This window comes from Mus caroli, unplaced genomic scaffold (genome assembly GCF_978045245.1).
Source record: "Mus caroli unplaced genomic scaffold, Mus_caroli_1 scaffold_6, whole genome shotgun sequence".
Classification (NCBI taxonomy): domain Eukaryota; kingdom Metazoa; phylum Chordata; class Mammalia; order Rodentia; family Muridae; genus Mus; species Mus caroli.
This window is the reverse complement of record NW_028227261.1, coordinates 24,081,822-24,097,826: the sequence shown is the minus strand read 5'-3', so window position 1 is coordinate 24,097,826 and position 16,005 is coordinate 24,081,822. Positions and strand designations below refer to the sequence as shown.

Sequence of the window (16,005 nt, the reverse complement as noted above, 5' to 3'; positions counted from 1 at the left end):
CATTTTAGAGTGACTCACTTCCATGAAGTTAGGCTCAGGGGCTTTCCTTCTACCACTCATCTAGAGACTAAGCCATAAGAATGGTCAAACTATTGAAGACTGAATCCACTCACTGAAAACTGATGCTACTTAACATTTACACAACTCATATGAGCTCAAGAACAGTTATTTTCCCCTAGTGAACCTATTCTTTTCATCATGACCTAAATTGGTTTTATGTTAGGAATTTTTTCCTAATCACCATAAAGAGGCACTAGGAGCTTGGTTCAAACAACTGAAAACTCAGTGTTTAGTAGTGTGGATAGTATATAAAATCACTAAGCTACCCTGGTACTTTTTCATTTAATTTTTATTTTAAAATTATTCAGGGGTGGGCTAGAGAGATGGCTCAGCAGTTAAGAGCACTGACTGCTCTTCAGAGGTCCTGAGTTCAATTCCCAACAACCACATGGAGGATCACAGCCATCTGTAATGGGATCCAAAGCCCTCTTCTGGTGTGTTTGAAGACAGCTACAGCATATTCATATACATTAAATAAATAATTCTTTTTAAAAATTATTTAGGGGCTATATAGCTCACAGTGTATTTGCCTAGCATTCATAAAGTCCTCAAAACCACACCCACACGGCAGGATGAAGTGTGCCTCTAATTCTATTCTACTCCTGGTAGCCTAGACACAAGAAGATCAGCAAGTTCCTGGTCCTTCTGGGATATATTAGAGTGAGGCACCACCCTGGAATGTAAGATTCTTCCTCAATAAACCAATAAATAAATACAAAAAAACAAAAAACAAACAAGCAAACCAAGAAAAGAACCCCACGTTACCTCTCAGTTCTCTCATAGAAGGAAGATAACTGAGTGGTGGTGGCACTCAGGAGGCAGAGGCAGGCAGATCTCTGAGTTTGAGGTGAGCCTGATCTATACAATGAGTCCCAGGACAGCCAGGCTATACAAAGAAACCTTGCGGAAGGAAGGAAGGAAGGAAGGAAGGAAGGAAGGAAGGAAGGAAGGAAGGAAGGAAGGAAGGAAGGAAGGAAGGAAGGAAGGAAGGAAAAGAAAAAAGAAAAAGAAAAAGAAAAAGAAAAAGAGAGGAGGGAGGGAGGGAAGGAAGATAGAGTAGGTGGGTTTCATCTAGTAGGTGTGTGTAACAATGTCCTTTGCTCTACAGTTTGTCTTTAGAAATCATCTCAGACTCGCTATACTGTCCTTTACTTTTCTGGTGTTACCAGACATAAATGGCAGAAAATCTGTCAACACAAAAACAACAATGTCCTTTGCTATGAGACCTGGCATTCTGCCTTCACCTCCAAGTAAATAATACTGTAATTTTTTAAAAGGTGACTATGCAGGGATGTGGATGGAGCTTAGAAGCAGAGTCCTATCTAGTATGCTTGAAGCCTTGGGTTTGATTCTCTGCACTGAAAAACAAGCCAAATTTTTAAAAAAGCCCAGGATGGCTGGTCAGATGGCTGTGCTGGAGGAGGCCCCCCTCTGAGGCTTCACTGCACTGCTCACACTGGCCTGTCCTCTTTCTCTCCAAGTCCTTAAACATTCTCTTTGACCCAGGCAGCTTATCTTAAAAGTCTGTGAGAAAGAAGAGCAGCCTCACCACAAGGCAGGCAGCACAGAATGTTTCTACTACAGTAGCAATAAACAGGAGCTCAGCTATGGCCTTCGTACCACTTCATCTCCCAAGGGCAGACCAGCAAGATCAAGGGAAGACAGGGGCTGAGGTAGATTGGGTTAAACCCCAAGATATGTTGAGACAGACATGGAACATACATACAATGGTGAGGACGCAGTTAAGCCAGTGAGTCCATGGGCATCAAGAAGCCATTCTGACCTTATACCTCAAACACCAATTGTGGATAGCAAAAAAGCTCAAGGTAATCCATCACATACCTGCTGTGCATAAGAGAGGCTGCCCATGGCACTCTGAGCCCGGCCCTGCATGGTCATGGGGTACCGCTGTGGAGTCTGGGACCCATATGGCTGCCCTGGGTACCCATGTCCTTGTTGCGGTCCTGAAGGAGGTCCCTGTTGTTGCGAGTATGGGTTAGTCCCACCGTACGGCTGAGGTCTCATCTTTCCCATCTGATCCATTGGACTGGATGACTATAAAATAAAGAACATCTTCATTAACCTCAGGCTTCAATGGTCTCTCGCCAACACAAACATACAGACATCATTTCAGTCCACATGCCACCAAAGAGACCAGTTGTTATTAAAAAAAGTAATGGGACAGATCCCATAGCCCTACAGTAAGAGTTTCATAAATAAAATGATAGTGACATATGAAAGCATTTGGAAGCTAAACATTACTTTCTAAAGAAGGTACTACTAGAGATTATTCAAGGGAAAGGCCAGGTATAAAACAATTAACATATGCATGGCGAGCAGAGGAATCAGAACAAAGAGCCTTTTCTTTAGTGGGACAGGACAGGGTTACCTACCATACATTGCTATAACCTTGATCAACATCAAAACTGATTATTTCAATGCATCAAAAACTGAGGTACACAGGCACCCTTGAAAACTAAAGGGGGGGGGCTGCTTCCACAGCCCACTAATGGAAACTTTTTCTTTACATGTCCGTAGTGTCTTAGCACAAAGTAGTTGGAGTTATACTTTCTTCAAATGAGCAACAGGCTATGTAATAAATAGTTGCTGAAAGAATAGTAGTGAATTTGGAGCCTTGTATATTTCAAGTGAAAAATCCATTTCATTTAGCGGGGCAGTGGTGGTGCACATCTTTAATCCCAGTACTTGGGAGGCAGAGGAAGGTAGATTTCTAAGTTCGAGGCCAGCCTGGTCTACAGAGTGATTTCTAGGACAGCCAGGAAGAGGAACCCTGTCTCAAAAAAAAAAAAATAAAATAAAATAAAATAAATAAATAAATCCATTTCATTTAAAATTGAGACTTTAGCCAGGTGGTGGTGGCACATGCCTTTAATCCCAGCACTCAGGAGGCACAAGCGAGCAGATGAGCGTATTAAGGTCTGCCAGGCTATCCAGAGAAGCCCTGCTCACAAACAAACAAACAAACAAACGTGAATTTGAAAATAAAAGGACAGAACTTTGTCTCTTCAAAGAACAAGATACAGAGCTGGAGAACTGCCCAGCAGGTAAAGACATTCCCTACTCCGCAGGAGTCTGGTTCCCAACATTGGACTGGTCACAACTACCTGCAACTCTAGCTCCAAGGACCCAATGACCTCTTCTGGTCTCAGCAGGCACGAACATGAGCAAACCCAGGTGTGCCCGTGCGCGCGCGCGCGCGCGCGCGCACACACACACACACACACACACACACAAAGAAACACAAACAAAAAGCCGGGCGTGGTGGTGCATGCCTTTAATCCCAGCACTTGAGAGGCAGAGGCAGGCGGATTTCTGAGTTCGAGGCCAGCCTGGTCTACAAAGTGAGTTTCAGGACAGCCAGGGCTATACAGAAAAACCCTGTCTCGAAAAACCAAAAAAAAAAAAAAAAAAAAAAAAAAAAACCAAAACGAAAAAAAAAAAAACAAAAAGAAACACAAATAAAAAGAAATCTTTAAATAAACAAACAAGATGAAGGCTGGGGAGGGGGTGGTGGGCGCATCCAAGTTGTAATCATAGCACAAAGGATCAAGGTTATTTTAAACTATAAAATGAGTTTGAGACCAGTCTGGGTTAAGTGGGACCCTGGCTCAAAAAGCCAAAAAGCACCAAGTACAAAACCAACAGCATAAGCTCAGGAGTGCACAGCACAGGCATCAGCCTACAACACAGCTTTCTACCTGGGTGTGGTGGCCATACACACAATCTTAGAATCAGAAGACCGAGGGCTGCTGTGCACTTGAGGTGATATCAGCTCTGTAAGGAGTTTCAGGCCTGACTCCAAAGAAATGCTTAAAATCCATGTGACTTTCCAGTCCTTTGTGATATGACAGATTCAATCAGCTCATGCACTTTCTGACATAGGTCCAACCTGATGGAGCTACAGGATAGTCCCAGCATGCCTTCCTCTGCCAGAGACACTTATCTGTACACAGTGAGAATCTAGATAGCTCTGAACTACATGGAGGTAGGATAGGCACAAAGTCTAAAACTTTAAGCAGGATCTTGAATTTGGAGTAGGCAATAGAGAATAGGTATTAAAGGTATAAATAGCATTAACTGTCAAATGACGGAGTTCAGTAATCAGTAGCACACATCACAATCTCCTCAAGAGTTTGTCAAACCCCACCCCACTGGCACCCACCTGTGGTTCAGTAAGTTCTAAGCAGGACCCAGGCCAGGCATATTTGTAATAAAGTTTCCTGCTGATGACTACATAAAAGGTCCAGAGTCCACACTTTAAGAACCACTGTGAGTTCAAGGCCAGCCTTGTCTATACAGAGTTTCAGGACAGCCATGGCTATTACACAGAGAAACCAAAAAACCACTGCAGGTCTGAGGAACATAGCCCAGTGGTAGAACATTTACCTACCCTAGCAAATAAGAGATCCGAAGTTCAGGTCACACTCTTTGGAGGGACAGAAAGCTAAATGATGTGGGTGTTTGGAGACCTGCTCCAAGACAGGTCTCCTGCCCAGTCATGAGCATGTTATTACACGGGAGTAATAAGTAAAGCTACTTACTGTAAAGGAATCTTCACTACAAAGGACAAGCCAGGCAGTGGACAGAGGGTGGTGGTGCACACCTGTAACCCCAGCTACTTAAGAGGATGGGTCAACTCCATCTACATTAGCAAGTCTTGGAACAGCCATAACTATGTAGACTTTCCTTGTTTACCCTGAGAGAAACAAAATGAAGCAGAAACCGAGTTCTCTCAGACTATGGATACAATACTGCTGGCAATGGAACTACGCCCAGGGGAAGTGTGAGGGTGTCTCTGGATCCCACACATCACAGCTGGCTTCACCCAGGCTACTGGGGTTGTTTGAGGCCCTCAAGTAAAGACAACAGCATCTTCTGAACAGAGATCAGCATGCTCAGGCTATCTGTCAGTCTGATCTAGGTCTACCCAGTTTTAGTCATTACCATGGTGATGGTGTCACTATGGAACTTCTATAGCAGTGGCTGTTTTAGCAAGGACTGCACACCGGGGATTTCCATGAAGCTCTACAAATGCCCAGGCCTCCGGGTTCCAACTTTGTTGGTGTGGAAGGACCTGAGCCCCTCCCACTTCTAGCTCTATGACTGACTCTGATGTGTATGATTAGCTGGCAACCAGTGTGATCCAGGAGAGGGATTACTCAACAGGGCGGTGGCGCACGCCTTTAATCCCAGACTCGGGAGGCAGAGGCAGGCGGATTTCTGAGTTTGAGGCCAGCCTGGTCTACAGAGTGAGTTCCAGGACAGACAGGGCTACACAGAGGAACCCTTCTCAAATTATTTAAAAAAAAAAAAAAAAAAGGCGGTGACTGTAATGTGTTGCTATTACATGTTTAAACTATGCAAAAATGTAAGGAAGAAACCGAATGATTTGCTCTTTCCCCTTAGATTTTCCCCATGTAGACCAGGCTAACATCAATTTGACAATCTCCCTGCTTTAACTTCCAAAGTGTTGGGATTAAAGATGTGTATACTTTTATGTGTCTGAGCATTTTACCTGTGTACAATGTGCATGCCTGATACCCAAAGAACTCAGGAAAAGTCGCTGGATCCCCTTGAACTGGAGCTATGGACAGTTGTGAGCCACTCTGTGTGGGTGCTAGGAATCAAACTCCAGTACTCTGTAAATACAAGTGTTCTTTAATAGCTGAGACATCTCTTCAGCCTCTAGACATAAAATGCTGATGTTCCTGCCTAAGCTTTGGAATTAGTAAAATTACAGGCCTATGCTACTAAGCTCGGTATTTTACTTACATTAGTTAATTTATTATTTATTGACTATTTACTTTAAGTCAGGGTCTCAAGAAGCCTAGGATGGCTTCAAACAAGCTACACAACAAAATCCTTTTGAACTGGATGTTCCTGCCTCCATCCAGCCACCCAGGTGCTGGGAATAAGGTACATGCCACCTGATCTAGGTTCTGTGGTGGGTGGGATCAAATCCAGGGCAAAATGTATGTTAAGACAAGTACTCTACCAACTAGTCTGTATTCCTAGTCCACTTTTAATTAATTTAAATCCGCATAATCACATATGGCTGGTGTCTATCATGCTACAATGTAATTTGAGAGCAATATTTCCAAATGATTTATCACTTCCTGCTACATATGGCTCCAAACCTATTAAATTCTACACAATACTAACATAAAGAATAAAGAGTATAGTGATTTGATAGACTTGGAATTTAAATCCTAACTCACTGCCTGGCCTGGAACACTTTAATTCATCATCAAAATGTACATAACGCACAGCTTCCCATAGGCAGGTGTTGTGACTCATTCCTATACTCTCAGCACATGGGAAGCTGAAGCAGGAGGATCACCATGAGTTCCACACAAACCAAGATTACAAAAATCTCTGTCAGCCTGGGCTACAGAATGAGACAAAAAAAAAAAAAAAAAATAGACTTCCCCCGATGCTTGTATTTAAATGTCTTTCCAATACTATATATTCCAAGCTATGTATACAGCTTCCTGTTTCTGCTGTCCAAGGTAGTTTTACTTTGTTTTGAAATGGCATGGAATCTCACTATGTTGCCCAAATTGAGCTTAAATTCCTGATCCAAACACTCCAGAATAGGTGGAGTTACTGGCTGCGTTCCGGGACATAAGAGTTCAGGCTTTTTATTTTCAAAGTCCTCAAGGCTGGACAACTGTTCAACTACAACAGTTCCTACTGACAGAAGAAACGGGTAAATAAGGCAGCAGACAGCCTCAACCCCAGTATTGAGTAGGACGACTGAATTAGAAGAGGGGAAGCTAAAACCGTCCTGAAGAACAATGGCATCGAGATAACCCAACCTGTATCAGCAAGGGTTATAATAATGCACACCCAGCCCCAAACCCAAACACATGGCCAAAACTCCACCGCTTACCGAGGCAAGCAGGATAATACAAACCTCCCCTGCACCTGGAGTCTTAGACTACTCTGGCCTCACAGTAGGAGCCTTTAAAGGACAGTCAAACAATAGCTTCTCAAAATGAAACTGACATTTTTTTGGTCATCAAACTCATTCCCCTCACGAAAGGTTTATCACGATCAATGGACCATTGCAGTCTATTCACCAAACAAAAATATGTTCAGACCACTCTGGTCTCATGTCAAAGGCATATCATATCAAAAGAGAATCTAACTTACTTATGAGATTTAAAAATATTGGGAAAGATATATGGTTTGCAGTTGGGGGGGGGCACCACTCCCAATCTCTTAAAAAAAAATTGAAACAGAAAAATTTCTACCTCATGTAAAATAGAAAAGGCCAGCATCAGTAGTCAGCAGCCACAAAGGAGGAGAAACACCAAATCGTAGCTGCAAAAGAGCCAGAGATTCCACTCTGGGAAAGATAGAGAGGAAATCCTTTCAACAGGAAACCACAGGAGTAGATTACTGTGATTACGCTTCAAAAGCAAAGGCTCTGCCTCAGAGACACATAATTGAGAAGAAAATGCTGGCCCTTGATCAGGGAAGTCAGGCCCCCTGCTATATACTCTCCTGCATTCATAAAAAAATAAAAATAAGGGTGGGGGGGTAGTCCACCACTTAGCTCCTTGCAGATCACTGGCCAAGCTATAAAGTGCCTGACAAATGAAATGAATGCGGTTTGGGGCATCAAAAGGTACGGGTGCTTAGCAGGCCTATCCTTCCGAGTATATTCAGTGCAAACAGCTTGCACACTAGCAACTTGCTTCCAGAAAATGGCACCTCTGAACCACCTGGCTCTGGAATCACTCACAAGTTCGTAGTGTACAGAAAAGGCCACAGTGGCCCTGTGAACTGCTGACTGTAACAAGCTGAGTTTTAAGGTTCATCAAGGCTAGGTGTCAGATCATCAAGAGTAACTGGTTCCGGACACTCGAAATATTAAACATAGTTGCAAATTCTCTATCTGACCATAAGCCACTGAAAGAGGAGACAAAAAACCAGGCAGGCACTAACACTTCTGAGCACCAAGAGACATTACTCCCCACACCATGTGGCAGTGGCACCAGGAAAAACAAACTCTGATCCTGAAATAAGCCTGCGAGAGAATGGACAGTTAGAAGCCAAAGATACAGAGAAGAGGTGACCAGAAGCGGAGGTAAGGGCCAACTTTTATGCCTAGCAGTGCCAAAGACTCGAAAGAATAAAACGAAAGGTTGGGCCAGGGACTGCCAAGAGCCTCCATCTTTGGAAAGGAGAAGTCCTGACCAGCACACACTTGTGTTTTCCGCTCTAGATGCCAACTAGTCGGTGCCAGGATAAACCTAGAGCCATACCCTTGGATTTTGGGCCTCCAAATATTATTTTGTACTTCTTGTGCTTTCAATTTATTCCTGGCCAGATTTGTTTATGAGTTTTAATAATAACAATAAAAATGCATCCCTGGCTCTTTAACCGAAAGAAGCCCCTAATTGATTCCCACAGTAATTAACCTGCATTTTACCTCAGAGAGCGGTAGTTAAGGAAGTCGGCACTGCTATTTATAACTCATCTCAAATTGAGGGCAGACTGCCTAAAATCTAACACATCCCAGCTGTACTCCTGTTTGAACTGGGGCCAAGGGAATTTTTTAAAGCAATCTTGGCACGGAATGAATGACACCAACAGTATGAGAGCGTGAGTGGTTGTGTTGTGGTGACGTAGCATTGGAGGTGGAGGGGGGGCAGTGTACTGTGATCCCTCTCGTGCGTGCCTGCAGCTTGAGTCCCAGTACAGTAAGCTGGGAACCGCCCACTGAGAGCCAAACACAGGAAAAGGCTTTTCCTGTGGACCGCCTTGAAGTGAGAAACACATGGCTAATCTGCATAAACTCGAAGCCACACCGCCCCTGCCAGGAAGGTTAGTGCTCGTAATCTCTGGCCATGAAGCTGGCTGCCTGGGAAGACTTGGACTGGCGCCTGATAACCCAGAAAGAGCGGAGAGAACAGATGGGTAAGGACCCCAGCAGAATACAGCCTCGGGTCACGTGACTCGCCACATGGCCCCGCCAGCACAAACTATTGTCTGGCTGCAGAGCTTCTATACAAAGGCACCAGGCCTCCACTTCCTGTGATTCTAGGGACTGGCAGCAGCTGTTGATCAGTTCCCGGAGGGGACCCTCCTCTGTTAAGGGCACTCCAGGCAGAGATAAGTACAAAAGTTAAGGCCTCTCCCAACCAACAGGCTTTTTACTTTCCCTGCCAGCTCCACAGAAATCACTTAGATCTTAGGACTAAAGGGACTTCTGCAAGAACAGCCTTGCTCCCTGGTACATAAATTGAGCAGCATAAATCATTCCATTGTCCCTTTTCTCTATAGCTACAGGCTATCTCTGCCTACCTACACTTCCTCCCATACACCATGGCGCTGAGGACTTGTATGATCTGAACCAATCCAAGAGGAAGTACTATGAACTCAGCTGGATTCAGTTCTGTCCTGAGACCCTGCATAAGGGACTATGGGATGGGGTGTTGTTTTGTTCATTTGATAGTGTTTTTTGTTCATTTGATAGTGTTTTTGCTATCTTGTCCAGGCTGGTTTCTCTTTGGCTCAAATGATCATCAGTAGTGCTGAGACTACAGGCAGTTATACCATACCAGCCATGTGTTGTACTTTTAAACAGGGGAAACATGACTACATGCCAGGACAATAACCTACCCCCTACCCTACCCTCCTATTGAGCCTTATCAAAGCCATCTCATCCATGGAGAAATGGAAATACACGAACATTTTATCGAAAGTCAAACCCACATATCCTGGGAGCCGTATTATATATGATATGGAGACCGCGTGCCAATTTACTTCTTTACAGAAGATAAAAACACTTCATTCAAATTCTGGTCATCTGCCTGTGTGGCTGCTAATTGGCCACCACCATCACCAGAAGTCTGTTTTGTTGTATTAAATTCTTTCAAACTTCCCTATGTTTAAAAGGAGAATAAGAGCACACTTCCAATGTATCAGATAAAGGCAGCCACCAGACCTGAGGTCCTTCCCGTCCTTCCAAATCCACACTACCTCATAATGATACTGAACAAGCTGGGCATGCCCCATGCATAGCTATAGTCCCAGTACTCAGGACACAGAAAATTCAAAGGATGGCCTGGATTAGACACCCAGACACCCTCCCGGAGCTTGATTCTAACTCAAAATAACAAAGAGTTAACTATGGATCTCTATCCAGACCAAAGGACCACAGAAAGCTTATTAGTGTTGAGAAAAGAAGAATAAAGAAAAACTCACTAAGCCAGCTAATGAAACTTACAGATGAGAGCCAATTTTAATAACCACTCACGGCTGCCCACCCAAAACAATCATGCCAGAAAAGCCACAACCAGGCGCCTGTTATTTCTTCACTTCTTCGCTGGCACCAGAAAGAGTGCTTCATATAAAGCAGCTAGGAAAACTAATATATTTCCCAACAAATGAGAAAACTCTCTGTCCAGGGCACTTTCAGCAGCCACCCTTTACAAAGGAAGGCTCATCCTACAAGGAAGACTGCCTTGTGACAGACTTTCCAGTTTCCCTACTTCCAACTATAGTCTCTAAGGCAAACAAGCAACTTTTTCATAAAAATATTCCTCTTGCTGTGTGCTGTAGTCAATGTATTTAACCCTAGCAGAGGCAGGCTGATCTTTCATAGTTCAAGGCAAGGCCAGTCTGATCTACAAAGTAAATTCTAGGACAGCCAGAGCTACATAATAGAGAAAACCTATCTCAACAACAACAGCAGCAGCAACAACAACAACAGCAACAACTGCCCAGAGATCTAAAAAAGGAACACAGGGCCATAAAAACAGGGTAAGGCCCCAAGAGAACAAGTAAAAACTGAAAGGTTATCTATCTGATAGATCTGGTTTACAATTCTCTAGGATAAGACAGCCACAGCAGTTCCTGGGGAGAGCACACTGAGGCAGAAGCTGCAATCCCAGTTTCTTACAGCAGCTCCATGGGAAGCACAGACAGAAGAGTGAATCAGGGGGAGGGTATAGGGGATTTGGGGGATAGCATTTGAAATGTAAATGAAGAAAATATCTAATAAAAAAATTACAAAGGGGAAAAAAAGTGAATCAACTTTAACTCACTCGGGTTATGGGTCCCAATCCTACCATCCAGGGTCTGAGTCGGTGGTGAGGAGGCAGGGTCAGGTTTCTACTTACTTACTGTGTGCACCCTTAACTTGCATAAACTCTAGGAAGCTAGAATTGTATGCAAGGTTTCCTACTTTAAGGAGAAGGTCTTCAGATCGCAAAATACTGGACTGAGAGACTAAAGGCCCCAGAGGCCAGTGAAGGTGGGGCACACCTTTAATCCCAGCCCTTGGGAGGCAAAGGCGGATGATCTTGGTGAGTCTGAGGACAGCCAGGGTTCTGTTACAAAGAACCAGAAGACATGTACGGCCTTGCTGAGCAAACGGACTGAGAGCTTTGCCCATGGTATTTCTAACTTTCTGGCCCTCAGTTTCTTCATCAAAATAGAAAGGTAACTGAGCACAGAGGGAGAAACAGGCAGATCAATTGGAGATTTTCACTGAATCAGAGGCCAGCCAGGTCTACATAGTGAAAGTCTATCTCAAAACACACATCCACACGGGGGAAGGGGGAGAGAAAGAATAGCCAGGTATGTTGTAGTTCATTCACAAGAATCATTGCACTGCTCAAAAGACCAAAGGAGCCGGGCGTGGTGGCGCACGCCTTTAATCCCAGCACTCGGGAGGCAGAGGCAGGCGGATTTCTGAGTTCGAGGACAGCCTGGTCTACAAAGTGAGTTCCAGGACAGCCCGGGCTACACAGAGAAACCCTGTCTCGAAAAACCAAAAAAAAAAAAAAAAAAAGACCAAAAGAGAATTGCAGTTTGATGACAGCTTTGAGAAACTATCTAAAAAGAATGGAAGGAAGATACATAGACAGACAAGACAGACAGACTACACAGACAGGATTAAAGAGCTTGCCCAGTGGGTAGAATACTTGCGCACAAGCAGAAAGACTAAGTTCAGACCCCCAGCTCCTGTGTAGATGCCAAGCACAGAACTGATGTAGCTATTGGGAAGCAGAAATAGCAAGCTCTAGGTTCAGGGAAGAATACTATCTCAAAACCTAGGACGGGGAGCAGGAATGCACACATGCACACATACTCATAGCTCTCAGTGTTTGTCTAGTATGAAGACCTGGACTTGATTCCCAGTACTGGGAAAACAAGCAAGAAACAAACAAAAACAAAACAAAGCAAAAACCTCATGTATTTCTTGGCTATATGAGCCAACCTGAAATAACTGAGATAGAGAATAAAATAATCATATAACAGTCCCTCCCTATCTGAAACTGCATATAATATACATGTTCACTCACTCACTCTCACACACACTTTTCAATACATACATGGCTGAAGAAATTTAATTTATACATTACATGTACCAAGAGGTTAGCAGTAATAAATCATTTGCAATAACAAATTGTAAGTGCACAAGCAGAAAGCCTAAGTTCAGACCCCCAGCTCCTGTGTCTCCCAAAGACATGGAGTTTTCCATAGACTTTTCAGATAGGAGTAGAGTGTTGGTACCTAAAACCTCAGAAAGCAGAACTATAGATAAGAAGGAAGACTACCACAGCGCTGCAGTAGCATCCCAGGGGTCGGAGCAAGAGAACCAGTGAAAAGTGGGCCTCAACCCAACTAGACATGCTCCAGTCTTGAAGACTATTCCTTGATCCTGGAACACTCATTTCTCCTAGACAGGGACCTTTTATGTTAACTCTCCAAGGCTAAACAAAAACACTGGGTTGGTTCACTTTCTAAGAAGGTATAAAGTGACCGGGAAACGGAGGAACAGATGGGAGACAGGTGACCATGCCTGAAATCCCACGACTCAGGTGAAAACAGGGAGAGGCTCTGAAGTTCCAGTCATCCTCAGCAACAGAGCTGAGGCCAGAGTGGCGCACACAAGACCCCATCTCAACATGCACAAACAAATGCAGCTCCTGAGCAGACAAGCTTCAGTGTGGCCTTTTCTGTGAACCATTTAAACACAGACCCTGAACCTTTGTACAAACAGTCTCTTCATTTTTTAGTTCCATCATACCGTTATCACACAAAGCAGTAGATGCTTACACGTGCTTAACGCACGCCTCTACAGCCTGCACAGTTAAGTCCAGGAGGAAGCTATGGGTTGTGTGATTTAATGCTGGGCTAGTACATCATCTAGCATCCTTAGCCATCTTCCTGTTTGAGTCCCAAATTTCCAGCAGCAAACAAAGCATTAAAAACCAGAGCAATTAACATTTACCCCAAAGAACAGAAGTTTCACATGATCAACAAGAGGCTAACTAGTGATCAAATTAAGGTTGTAATTAAGAAAACAAAAACAAAAGGATAGGGTGTAGCACTTCGACAAGTGCTAGCAGAGCTTCCATTCCTACAAGGATTAAACCTTTTGTTTAGCTATGTGGATAGTCCAACCCTTGTGATTCTAGCTACTCAGAAGTCTGAGGCAGGAGACTGGAAAGTCAAGGCTAGCCTGGGCAACAACACAGCCTGACACTACCTCAAACAAACTTTGGACAGACACTATTGGCTATAGGATAAGTAAGATACTCGACACCAAACCTGGTGACTGGTGACATGAGTTCCACACTCAGGAGCCAAATGATGGGAAGGAACCAATTTCTGTTGTCCTCTGATCTCCACGCATGCCATACACTCCATCCCCCACAAATAAGTAAAAATGTTAAATTTTCATGTTTAACAAAGATATCTGGCAGCTCAAATGTTAAGTACACAAGATGAAATAATCCTTAAGAGTGCCATATGTACAGTAGCCACAACCTCTGACCCTCAAAAGCAAGAAGGCAAAATACAGCTTTGAAATAACTTTAAAAACACCAACACACAAAACAGATGCTGAGTCCAAAGCACCTATTTTCAGTCTGTTTTCCCCGAGGAATTTGCTCAATAGCTCCTTCCAAGGAAGGATTCTGACAACACAGCCAATAGCTTCAACATGGGTCATGCGACCCACTCCAAGTATCTGCAATTAAATGTATGAAAAGCTTTTTTTTTTTTTTTTTTTGGTCACAGAATCTTTAACCACTGACATCTGTTGCCTAGGGAGCAAAGTGCCAAACACCCTACAGTGCAGCTCTACAGAGAGAGTTGGTCCTCACCCAGCACAGCTGAGTAAGCACAGCTCTATCTAACTTACCAGAACTCAGTCCTTGGAGCAACTAAGAGAAGGAAGTCAGAACGGACCCTAACTAACTCATTCACTAACTAACTCACTAACTAACTAACTCACTCACTAACTCACTCAAAGAGTTAAAACAGCACAGAGACACCTGCTAGCTAGGGAGAACACAGCATTTTACTTTAAGTATCAGGCCTGCCTGGTGACTCACGGGTAAGGCGGGATGACTACTAGACTACTTACTGAGTTCCAGGTTATCCTGGTTTATAGTGTAAGATCCAATCACACACACACACACACACACACACACACACACACACACACACACTGTTGGAAGATAATCTACCAAAAATTACTTTGACCTCATGTGCATGCGCAGTGAGTGCAGTCATACTATTGCCTGTTATTCTTCACTCTGCAATGTCTTCCTCACTACAAAGTATCCACAGAGGCAGAGAATATGTTTGCTGTGTCCACAGCTAAGTACCTGCTGACTGATGAAAGCAAACTGGCACATGGAGATTCTGTGAGTTGTTATGCTGGCAAAACCCCAATTACATACGCTTAAAGTAAAGCCTTTGTTACTCCTAAAAAGTGACATGACTCAGTACCAAACAAGGCACTTGCACAGGTGAGAGGGCGTGGCATCAGAGGAAAGGAACTCCCCCTGCAGCCATTCTCGGGTGCCCGGGGAAAAGACGAACCTGCAAGCTTTGTAGGTTCTGTTCTTATGCATCCTGTTTCTCATTGTGTGATATGGCACAAAAGGAACAGAGGAAGGTCATGGAACCTGCATACAGGTTCACCTGGGAGAGCACAAAACGTTATCCAGTTACTCAGATGAGATTTAAAATGTTCCTTCAGTTTCAGTATCTGGTTTGTACATATCATTCAAAACAAGCTAAACAAGTAAAGGCAACAAAAACAAAAACAAAAACCCTACCCCTTTCTCTTTTAAAGAAAGAGGCATGGAAGGCATATACATACAACCTAGTAAATAAATAAATGTAACAAAATTAAAAATACCAAATCTAAGTGTACAGTTTTCTCTCTTGTCAAAGCTTTCCTCCTGTGATAAAAGGGTATCTTATCTGCAGCATCTCCCAGAGAGGAACTTAATTCATATACAGACTCATAAATACATCAAGTGCACCATACTCTGAAAGCAGAGTAGCAGCAACGCCACTCTGTGCTGACCTCACTAATTCCTAAAAGTACCTTGGCTTGCTACCCTAAAATACCAATTCTTCAAAGGACTCACCCACATCTACTGACAATACATAATGCACAATTAGAGTTTGGTTAAAGAATAGCTCAATCAGGGCTGGCAAGGTGGCTCAGCCGGTAAGAGCACTGACTGCTCTTTCAAAGGTCCTGAGTTCAAATCCCAGCAACCACACGGTGGCTCACAACCACCCGTAATGAGATCTGACACCCTTTTCTGATACATCTGAAGGGAGCTAGCAGAGGTCCTAAAATTCAATTCTCAACAACCAGATGAAGGCTCACAACCATCTGTACAGCTACAGTATACTCATATACATAAAATAAATAAATAAATCTTTAAAAAAAAAAAAAAAAAGCTCAATCAGCCAGGCATGGTGGCGCACACACACTCCCAGCACTCAGGAGGCAGAGGCAGGAGGATTTCTGAGTTCGAGGCGAGCCTGGTCTACAAAGTGAGTTCCAGGACAGCCAGGGCTATACAGAGAAACCCTGTCGCAACCCCCCCCCCCAAAAAAAAAGAATAGCTCAACCTTTGTAAGTCAGCC

General features: G+C 43.7%; 1 protein-coding gene across 2 annotated transcripts in view; it reads right to left on the bottom strand.

The window, feature by feature from the left end:
- Window positions 1-16,005, bottom strand: part of Arid1a (AT-rich interaction domain 1A) — a 76,834-nt gene that overhangs the window by 41,718 nt on the left and 19,111 nt on the right. For both annotated transcript variants that reach the window (XM_029476864.2, XM_021159226.3), the window contains exon 2: window positions 1,903-2,115. In XM_029476864.2, coding sequence (XP_029332724.1) covers window positions 1,903-2,115 — 213 coding nt within the window. The remainder of the gene's footprint in view (window positions 1-1,902; window positions 2,116-16,005) is intronic.